At 36.5% G+C, this 11,726-nt stretch overlaps 1 protein-coding gene across 8 annotated transcripts in view; it reads left to right on the top strand.

The window, feature by feature from the left end:
- Positions 1-11,726, top strand: part of RAVER2 (ribonucleoprotein, PTB binding 2) — an 86,178-nt gene that overhangs the window by 67,869 nt on the left and 6,583 nt on the right. For 6 of the 8 annotated variants that reach the window (XM_045386040.2, XM_045386032.2, XM_074004788.1 and 3 more), the window contains one exon: positions 1,459-1,595. In XM_045386040.2, the coding sequence (XP_045241975.2) occupies positions 1,459-1,595 (137 nt within the window). Of the gene's footprint in view, positions 1-1,458; positions 1,596-10,487; positions 10,643-11,726 lie in introns of all 8 variants that reach the window. The other 2 variants (XR_012419162.1, XR_010578016.1) reach the window with 1 other exon arrangement.

Here is an 11,726-nt window from a genome sequence, read left to right as displayed (position 1 = left end):
AGAGAAAATCACAAATGTGATATGCTCCAGGCACAAGGATGTTCACTGCATCACTGGTTGTAAATAGTGGGAAAACTGGAAAATACTTAATATTTGTCAATAGGGGAATGCTAAAATAGTTCATCATATAATTGAATACTGTGCAACTTTTTTTTATAATTGAGGGATATTTATGTGTACTGATATGAGATGAACTCTAAAGCATATTTTGGCAAATATATGCATAAAATTATTCCATTTGTGTTTATTTAAAGTTATAAATCCTTACATGTATATACTTGAGTGTGCAAATGCATGAAATAAAACTAAAAAAGTAAATTCTAAACTATTACCTCTGGGAAGAATAATAGGATTAAATAAAAAGAGATGAAAGATGAATTTCATTTTTAATATATATCCTCTGTATTTTATGAAATATCCTTGAACCCAAACATTAATTTGTAATTTTTTTTGAGCTGGAAAAAAATGTAAGTGCACTTCTAGTATAACTGTTATATATTGATCTGGTCTGAAAATTGATGGTGACAATTATTACATTTATAAGAACGGTTTACATTTTTTATACCTTGTTTTACAGACTAGACACACACGCACGCACACTCACACACACACACACACACACACGTTTTGTTTTTTTGAGACAAGGTCTCACTCTGTCGCCCAGGCTGGAGTGCTGTGGTGTGATCTTGGCTTACTGCAGCCTCCACCTCCTGGGCTCAAGTGATCCTCCTACCTCAGCCTCCCGAGTAGCTGGGACTACAGGCATGTGCCACCATGCCCAGCTAATTTTTTGGGGGTTTTTTTGTGGTTTTTTTTGGGTTTTTTTCTGTGAGACAGTCTTGCTCTGTCACCCAGGCTGGAGTGCAATGGCACCATCTCGGCTCCCTGCAACCTCCACTTCCTGGGTTCAAGCAATTCTTAAGTCTCAGCCTCCCAAGTAGCTGGTATTACTGTCATGCACCACCATTCATTCCTGGCAAATTTTTATATTTTTAGTATTTTTTTGTAGAGACGGGGTTTCACCATGTCACCCAAGCCAGTCTCGAACTCCTGGGCTCAGGCAGTCCTCCCACTTTAGCCTCTCAAAGTGCTGGAATTACAGGCATGAGCCACTATGCCCGGCCAGACATATATGTTTTTTAACCTTTCCACCAAAATTATTCACCCATGGGACAGGTGTCCATTTTAAGTTGTTTCAAATGAATGAGACAGTATTATATACTGTGTTTTCCTGGGGGAAAATATATCTAGTTATATGTTGGCAAATTAAAATTTTGTTCTATTTGATAATATGCGGTTATAATTTATAATTTATAATAAAATATAATTTATGTGTATAATATAATTTATAATTTATAAAACAATTTATAATAAAATAATTTGTTTAAAATAACCTAAATAAAATAAATGTATAATAAAATAACCTAAATAAAATAAACTTGTTGATTCTGCCTTTAGCCCCTGCAAGTAAAACCACTCTTCATAAGACTGGAATTGCAAGCAGCATTCTGGATGCAATCTCTCAGGGAAATGAATCACAACACACATTGGAAAAGTGCATTGCTTATTCTCCACCTTTTGGTGATTACGCACAGGTAAATAATTCCCAGGTTCTGATGATACACAGAAAAATTGGTTCAACTATATATTGAGTTCACTGAATATGAAATTGTGGTTCCTATATTATTAACACAGGAAAATCAAATTGCACTGATCTATGTATTTCTTACTCATCATTTGAAATTTGGGAATGTGTTCAAGACATTATTTAGTATCATTTTGCACTAGATATTTACCTCTCATTGTTTACCTAGTGGTTGGCAAATTACAGCCCATAGACCAAATCTAGCCCACCACCTGGTTTTGTAAATAAATTTGTATTGTAACACAGCCATGTCCATTCATTAACATATTGTCTATGGTACTGACATGCTATAATAAAAGAGTTGAGTGATGACAACAGAGACTATGTGGCCTGCAAGATTAAATATTTACTATCTGGTTCTTTATAGAAAAATGCTGCTAATCTTTGGTTTGCACTAGTATAGACCTGAGAAACCCAAGGGAATGCCTCTGTTCTTCTCCACTGTTTGTAGATGTAGAAAGATGATCATATTTACAGACACTATTGTGCTAACTTCTAAGCCAGTCAATCAATAACATAAAAGTATTATGTTCATAAGATATCCTGTGTCATTACTTAAATATGTCAGTTTTGCTTTGGCCCTTCTTCAGCTTACTCTTAGCGGTGTACGCTGAGTATATATCATGTTAGCCCTGTGTGATTATGGAATCATAAGAGTCTTATAATTATCAGTTCTGACTCTTACTGTCCTAGAACAGCCAGCTTCTTCTCAGCTCTATCCTGTTCGTTGGAGCCTTGTCTCCACTTGGATTTCCTTGGAGCAGCTCTGTGTTTGCCTGACCTGTCTCTAATAAACTTAGAAAAGAAAACCACTTAGAACAATTGACGCCTGATTATGCCTTTTTAATAGAGTACTAGAAATAACCCAAGTTCTGTAAAAATGGTGCAGCAGGATATTAGTGAAACATATGACATATCTTATATACCTGGGACAAGATGGGAAAATATGGGTTGGGTAGATGATGTAATTAGGTGACAGTATATCTGTATTTAGAGAACAGTGATCACAAATTGCTGCAATCTGAAAGCATTCTCTTACATTGATTCATAAGACTCATCTTCAGTCCTTTATTAGATAACATTTGAAGTAATGACTTAGATAAAGACATTAATTGGAAAATTTATAAGATATAGTCCTGTACAATTCCAATTTGTTTCTTTTCAAGAAACAAACTTTTTATAAACAGAAGCACAATAAATTTTTAAAAAATTCATTAAATACGTATTTAAGCTTTAAAAATTTTTTGAACTTACCTTTTCTTTTATTTCTTTTTAAATTTGCCTTTTTCTTAGCAGTTTTGCTTGTTAGATTACTATGATTTATTATATACTTATATACATAGAAAGACTTTCTCATTCACACATGGAGAAATTCTGGAATAATGATGCCTTTTTCATTGCTGTATGTCTTCCTGCCTCCACACTTGCTTGCCCAGAGATATGGTGGGGGAATGAATTCTCCGTGCACTGTTCAGTGTCTCCTTTGACAGTCCCTGCTTCTTGCACACGCTTGTTCATAAAATGGGATTTGTTCTGTCTCTCATGTTCTTTCTTCCTTATAAACTTAATTAAATGTTACTAATGGAACATTAAAGTAAATGGAATTTAACTAATGGAACTAAAGTAACTATTATAGAAGAAGGTAGTCGTGTATTAGGAATTCCTTCCACTATAACCACTGCTGGGATGAAGGAAGAAGTCTAAGGGAAAGGAACCAAAAGTGTTTGTTTTCTTTTTAACACTTGCTATATGCTTTGTGACGTAAGTGATTACTATTTCTAACAACCTTGTGAGATTTAAATGACCGCCTTCATGATACAAGTGGAGAAGCATGAAGGGGTAAATAATCTCTCCAAGTTCATACAGTTGGTAAGTGATTTCTTGATTCCAAAGGCCACATTATTTATACCATTGAGAAGTTTCTTCAGGCTTCGAAGTAATATCTGAGAGAAACTGTGGGCTGCTCTGCTTATGAATTAGGAGAGATGAATATGTCAAGGCATAGAGGGACAAAATAATCTTTATCTTCAATAAAACTATCAGATTTAAAAACCTAATTGGCATTTCCAGTATTGATGATGTTGCTTGTATCATACTATTTCCCTACAGATAACCATTATTAGAACTGGACTAAATATAAATGAAAACCAACTACTTGAAAGCACTAGAGAATGAATGACCAAAAGCAGGCAGAAATGCGAGAATTATTCCTTAAAACAGGATAACATCACTGTATGATATTTGTGTTTCTATAGCTTTTTGCCTGATACTACTCCCTAGATGGAGAAAGCTGCAGTCTCACCAGCTTAAGGAGTCAGATGACAGAGTTCAGGACCGTTAGCAAGGATGTTAAGTGAAGGGGGAAATTGTGGAAAAGAGGGGGTTGCATAAGAAGGAGCCTCAAAATCTGTGTGTCAACTTAACCCGAATACAATTGGCTGGCCCCTAAACTGTGTTTGTATAAGGGAAACTCCAAGGGACCTGGTAGAAAACAGCTGAAAGGCTAAAAGAACTGAGAAGAGATTCAACTCCTCTCCAGCGCAGAGGAGACAGAGTTTGGAGTTTGAGTTCAGCAAAGTTAACTCCTTCTAGAACAGAAATCAACATTCATCAGAGGAAGATAATAGAATCTGTAGCCTCTACAATATATTATAGTAATCAATATGTCCAGTAGAACAAAATTACTAGATAGTTGAAGAAGCAAGAAAATGTGACTCACAATTAAGAGAAAAAGTAGAAACTGACCCCAAGGTGACCCAGATGTTGGTCTTGTAGACAATAACCACAAAACAGCTATTATAAATATGTTTAGGAACTTAAAAGAAAATAAAGTAATAGTGAACAGATATGGAATCTCTGCCAAGAGATATAAACTAAAAAATAACAACTTTGGAACTGAAAACTATAGTATCTGAAATAAATACACTGGATGGGCATAGCAGAAGATTGGAGAGGCCAGGAAAAAAGGTTCGGTTAACATGAAGACAACTCAATCTGAAGAACACAAAGAAGAGAGATTTTTTAAAGCCCAGCGGAACATATCCTCAGGGACCTGAGGGAAAATATAAAGCAGTCTAAAATGCATGTAAATGGAGTCCTGGGAGAAGAAGAGAAAGATAATGGGGCACACATTATTTGAAAAAATAATGGTCAAACATTTTCCAGATTTGCTTCAAAAAACTTACAGATCTAACAGGCTCGGAGGTCCTCCTGCATAGCAGGATAAATAAAAGGAAATTTTTACCTAGGCACATTATAGTTAGTATGCTGAAAACTATAGTTATAAAGAGATAATCTTGAGAGCAACCAGATAAAAACAATGCACATTATCTTAAGACAGGTTTCTCAATCTTGGTACTATTAACATTTAGGGCTGGATGATTCTCTCTTAAGTGGGAAGGGCTATTCTGTGCTTGTAGGAGATTTGGCAACATCCTTGTCCTCTAACCCCTAGATTGCCCCCACCAGCACACACACCATTGAGAACCACTGGGTTAAGGCAACAGTAAACATGCAGGTGACTAAAAAAGATTATATATTTTCTCTTAATTTATTTAAAAGCAAAAATTTTAACATATAGGGTTTATAATGTATATAGATATAGTATATTTGATAGCAATAGTGTAAAGCACAATAAGGTAAATGAAATTATGGTTTTGGGGTTATGTTTTACATGAAGTACATCAAAAGTAACTCTAAGTAGGCTGTGATAAGTTGTGGAACGCATATTGTAATCCATACAGCAACCATTAAAAAATTATACAAAGAGATATAGCTAAAACATGAACAGTTTAATTACAATGAAATTATAAAAACATTTGATTAAGCCAAAATATGCCATGAAAGACAAAAACAACTAAGTCTAATAAAAACAAATATCCGAGTGGTAAACCTAAATTGAACAGTAGTTATAATTCTATCAAATGAAAACAGCCTGCATTATAACAAATTTTCTTTTCTAATATTTAAAAATTTTTAATTTTAGGTTTGGGGGTACACGTGAAGGTTTATTACATAGCTAAACACGTGTCACAGGGGTTTTTTGTGCATATTATTTCATCACCCAGGTATTAAGCCCAGTATCCAATAGTTATCTTTTCTACTGCTCTCCCTCCTCCCACCCTCCACCGTTATGTAGACAGCAGTCTGTTGTTTCCTTCTTTGTGTTCATAAGTTCTTATCATTTAGCTCCCACTTACGAGTGAGAACGTGTGGTATTTGGTTTTCTGTTCCTGCATTAGTTTGCTAAGGATAAAAGCTTCCAACTCTATCCATGTTCCCACAAAAGACATGATCTCGTTCTTTTTTATGGCTGCATAGTTTTCCATAGTGTATATGTACCAAATATCCAGCCTGTCACTGATGGGCATTTAGGTTGATTCTTTGTCTTTGCTATTGTGGATAGTGCTGCAGTGAACATTTGTGTGCATGTGTATTTATGATAGAATAATTTATATTACTCTGGGTATATACGCAGTAATGGGATTGCTAGGTCCAATGGTAATTCTGTTTTTAGCTCTTTGAGATTTGGCTACACTACTTGCCACAATGGTTGAACTAATTTACATTCCCACCAACAGTGTATTAGTGTTCCCTTTTCTCCACAACCTCACCAGCATCTGCTATTTTTTGACATTTTAGTAATGGCCAATTCTGACTAGTATGAGATGGTATCTCATTGTGGTTTTGATTTGCATTTCTCTAATGATCAGTGATACTGAACTTTTTTTCATATACTTGTTGGCCGCATATGTGTCTTCTTTTGAGAAGTGTCTGTTTATGTCCTTTGCCTACTTTTTAATGGGGTTGTTTGCTTTTTTCTTGTAAATTTAAGTTCCTTATAAATGCAGGATATTAGCCCTTTGTCAGATGTATAGTTTGGAAAAATTTTCTCCTATTCTATAGGTTCTCTGTTTACTCTGTTGATAGTTTCTTTTGCTTGCAGAGGCTCTTAATTTAATTAGATCCCACTTGTCAATTTTTGCTCTTACTGCAATTGCTTCTGGTGTCTTGTCATGAAATCTTTGCCCGTTCCTATGTCCAACGAACGATATTGCACCAAAACCTCCAGTAAAATGTTGAATAGAAGCAGTAGAAGTATATATTTATGCCTTGTTGAAACTCTGTTGGAACAGGCACATAGACCAATGGAAAAGAATAGAGAGCCCAGAAATAAGGCTGGACATCTGCAACCATCTGGTCTTCGACAAAGTTGAGAAAAGCAATGGGGTAAAGACTCCCTATTCAATAAAAGGTGCGGGGATAACTGGCTAGCCATATGCAGAAGATTAAAGCCAGACCTCTTCCTTACACCATAGACAAAAATCAGCTCAAGACGGATTAAAGACTTAAATGTAAAACACAAAATTATAAAAACCCTGGAAGACAACCTAGGCAATACCATCCTGGACACAGGAACACACAAAGATTTTATGACAAAGTATGACCCATACACAAAGGGAAAAGTAATTAATAGAAACTGTCCGTAAGGAAGTGCAAACACTGGACTTACTAAACAAAGATTTAAAATATTTTCAAAGAATTAAAGAGAGCCACGTTTCAGGAACTTTTAAAAAGTATGAGAGGCCAGGCGCGGTGGCTCACGCCTGTAATCCCAGCACTTTGGGAGGCCGAGGCGCGCAGATCGAGGTCAGGAGATGGAGACCATCCTGGCTAATATGGTGAGACCCCATCTCTACTAAAAATACAAAAAATTAGCCGGGCGTGGTGGCCGGCGCCTGTAGTCCCAGCTACTTGGGAGGCTGAGGCAGGAGAATGGCGTGAACCTGGGAGGCAGAGCTTGCAGTGAGCCGAGATTGTGCCACTGCACTCCAGCCTGGGCGACAGAGTAAGACTCCTTCTCAAAAACAAACAAACAAAAAAGCAAAAGTATGAGAACAACATCTCATCACATAGAGAATATCAATAAAGAGAGAAATTATTTTTAAAAATCAAATAGAAATTCTATATTTGAAAAGTATGGTAACAAATGAAAAATTTACTATAGCACAGCAGCAGATTGGAGCAGGAAGAAGACTCAACAAACTTGGAATGTAGGTCAATTGAAATGATCCTGTCTGAGAAACTGAAAGAAAAGAGAATGAAGAAAAATGAACTATAACAATGTAGGCAAGGATGCGGAGAAATGGGAATCCTCATTCAGTGCTAGGGGTTGGTGGGATATAAAATGGTGCAGCTGCTTTGGAAGAGTGTGGCAGTTTGTCAAATGTTAAAGAATTACCAGATGGCCCCAGGATTTGACTCCTAGGTATATCCAAGAGAATTGAAAATGTGTGTCTATACACAAATGTGTACATGCATTGGCACAGCAGCAGCATTCATAACAGCCAAAAAGGAAAACAACCCAAATGTCAGTCTAGTGATGAATGAATAAACAGAATGTGGTAATATCCACGTGATGGAATATTACTCATCCATAGAAAGGAATGGAGTACTGATCCATGCTACAACATTGGCGAACCTTGTGAACATTATGCTAAGTGAAATATGCCAGACAAAAAGTACACATATGATATTCCATTTATATGAAATATCCAGAATAGGCAAATCCATAGAGAATGTAAGTAGATAGTGGTTACTGGGGGCTGGAGGAAGGAGGAGTTAGGGAGTGTGATTAACAGGATTTTTTGGGGGAGGGGAGAGTGATAAAAATACTCTAGAATTCAATTGTGGTGATAGTTGTTCACAAGTTGGTGAACCTTGTGAATCAACAAATTTTGGACTCTTTAAAAAATAAGCTTCAACTGTACTAAACAGAATAGCATTTTCATTTAGTGTTTTAGAGATCCTAAAAGTAGCTAGTTATAAGCAAACAGATCAGATCCATTTTTCAAGATCTAGGTCTAATTAGAAATAAGTTTTAAATGCACTACCCCTTCCATTTCTCTAGTTAGTTGTACAGAATTGCCATTGAGCTGTAGTTACTAATTTTCTCAAAGACTGTATGTCTTCAATATTTGAACTGTGATTGAGAAAACTTAAATCAGAAATAAATTATTTAAAAATTTGTAGTATACATTGTAGCAGTGATAATAGCATTATAGTCAGCTATGTAAACCTGTCAATATGAATGTACAAATTGAGTTTGAAATTTCAGATTCTGAGGTCCATCTATGTCAAATGGTTGGGAGAAACCTACCTTAAAAGAGAAGCTTTTAAGCCACTTTATTAAATGTCTATTAAACACCTAAATCTAACATCTAATTATAATTTATCAAAGACAAAACATTTCACCCTTCCCCTTTAATTAAAATAGGTAAAATAGGTCAAAATATATCTTAAGCGTCTTTCCAGTTTGATGTAGTCGTTAGTCTCAATAATGTAAAAAAAATGTAAGAGTTTTTTCAGCTGTTTAATACGACTGCTTACGTTGTGAATTTTTTTTTTTTTTTCTTTTTGAGACAGAGTCTTGCTCTGTCGCCCAGGCTGGAGTACAATGGCACAATCTCAGCTCACTGCCACCTCCACCTCCTGGGTTCAAGTGATTCTCCTGCCTCAGCCTCCTGAGTAGCTGGGATTACAGGTGCCCACCACCATGCCCAGCTAATTTTTGTATTTTTAGTAGAGATGGGGTTTCACCACGTTGACCAGGCTGGTCTTGAACTCCTGACCTCAAGTGATCTGCCTGCCTTGGTCTCCCAAAGTGCTAGGATTACAGGCCTGTGCCACTGCACCTGGCCTGATTTTGATTTTTCATTTGACAGTTGCCATACGTGGCAGTTGTCCAGCATGCAGCACAGCAGTGTTATCTGCTTGCACAGTGTGTTCTTGTGTTGCCCTGATTCCAGGGATCTCCCCTGCCAGGAGGCTGACTGCCTTGTTCCAGGGAATCAACCACAGAATATATGATGAGATGATGTGATGAGGGAAGAGGAAAGAAAAATGAACAAAAGACCTGGAAAATGCTTGGTCCTTTCATACAGAGCCGAATGCTGCCACCCAGTGGTCAAACAATGCAGGCCAACTTGCCAAAAAGTACATTATATTATGTAATGAATGCTGTGTGGATTTTTGTATGGACCGTGATAGATCCGAATCTTGTGACAAACACCTATCATACAAAATATGTTTTAAAACATAAGCCCACATTAAACAGCAATTATGGGAGCACAGGTTATCTATATATTAACCCTAGACAATAAGTTGGAAAGTACTTTTAAAAAGTGATTTTGGTTAAAAACTGGAATTAAGGAAAGCAAGCTATTGAAATGTATTTTGGCTGGGCGCGGTGGCTCATGCTTATAATTCCGGCACTTTGGGAGGCCGAGGTGGGTGGATCACCTAAGGTCAGGAGTTCAAGACCAACCTGGCCAACATGGGGAAACCCTCTCTCTACAGAAAATACAAAAAATTAGCCAGGTGTGGTGGTGCACGCTTGTAATCCCAGCTACTCAGGAGGCTGAGGCAGGAGAATCGCTTGAGCCCAGGAGGCAGAGGCTGCAGTGAGCTGAGATCCCGCCATTGCACTCCAGCCTGGGCAGCAGAGCAAGACCCTGTCTCAAAAAAAAAAAAAAAAAAAAAAAAAAAAAAGTGCTGTGCAATACCTTTTTGGGGATGAATCGTTAAATCCAATGTTAGGACTTAACCATTATTCATATGAAGAAAAGTAGCTGAGAGGCAAACATGAATATGAACATTGGAAACATTTATGTATGTATATATGAGACAGAGACATTTTTTATTAGTTATATCATTAATGTCACAGAATGAAGCATATTGATTTTGAAACATTTTTAACAATGGGAGAAAGTTGTATTTTTAAATAAAATTTTAAAAATGTTTAATGCAGAAATGATAATAAAATTAATTCATGTTTCTGTAGGTCTGAAATCTAAAAGCTGGACTTGAAGCTATAAGAAAGGGACATTAGGGGCTTGATTCAGATCTCAGGAGAACTAGTGCAGTCCAATTTTGGTTCTCCATATACCTGACTCCACTGAAGAGACAAGACTTAGAAAAGGTGAAGTGGAGCTGAAGGTAAGGGTGAGACTGAGGAGTCCTAGAGGCAGAATTTTCTGAAAACAAATTTCATTTTGTATTTAAAGGACTACCTGCTAAATGCTTATATTCTTTTCAGAAGAACAACAATAATAAATACCTTTAATTGGACTGATAGCAGATGAGCCTAATGGAATTCACTGTTGACATTAACATATCCCAAAGGAATCTTCTAAGGGATAGTCAAGATTCCCCTTTCCCCAATTCTTATGAGAGCTATGAAAACTAGCCACCAGTTCAATTATTGACATGAGCTTAAAAATTGAGCTTAAGATACATTGTAAGTAGTAAACTGGCAGTCAGCAAATGATATGGTGACATTCTGTTTCTGCATTCACTTGGAAATGAATGGGATAAAAGAAAGTCTACATTTATATGAAAATAAAAAGATTTGCTTTAATAAAAGAAAATTTTTTTAAAATCTAAGATAAAATAGCAACTGCATAGAGAATGGGTTTCATAGTAGATGTGTGCAAAAGATTAGATTGGTGAGCAACAGTTAAAAGAGCCAACTAATTTGAAATTCTAACAAGAGGGCAGCTGCCCAAAGTGAGAAGCACATTAATCTTTGCTTTGGTAGGCTCTAGTAGATTATGGTGTCCAGTTTTGCCATGCCAGAGTGTCAGAAACCATAGCCTATGACTATTCACTGAAGGAATTGGGAATGCATGCTTAGAAAATATTTTTTGAAAGGTATTCATTTACTCATTCAACCAGTATATACTGAATGTCTACTATATGACAGGACTGTTCTAGGCACTAGGGGTATGGCAATGAACAAAACATCAAAATTCTTATAAGAATGGAACTTACATTTAGGGAAAAAAATTAGTAAAAGGAATAGTGATCGCTGTAGAGAAAATAAGGTGAAGGCTAAAGAGTGTCTGGGAAGACTTGGAGTTTAAATACGTGGTCAAGGAAGGGTTCATTGTAAAACTGATTCTTGGGCAAAGATCAGAGCTTTAGGGAGTGTGCCACATGAGTATCTATGTAAAGTGCGTTCCAGGGACAGGGAACAGCAAGTGCAGGGGTTCTGAGGCAGAAACATGCTTGGTCTGTTAAA

The sequence above is a fragment of the Macaca fascicularis genome, chromosome 1 (genome assembly GCF_037993035.2).
Source record: "Macaca fascicularis isolate 582-1 chromosome 1, T2T-MFA8v1.1".
Lineage (NCBI taxonomy): Eukaryota > Metazoa > Chordata > Mammalia > Primates > Cercopithecidae > Macaca > Macaca fascicularis.
The sequence above is the reverse complement of the archived record's forward strand: the minus strand, read 5'-3'. Positions and strand labels throughout refer to the sequence as shown.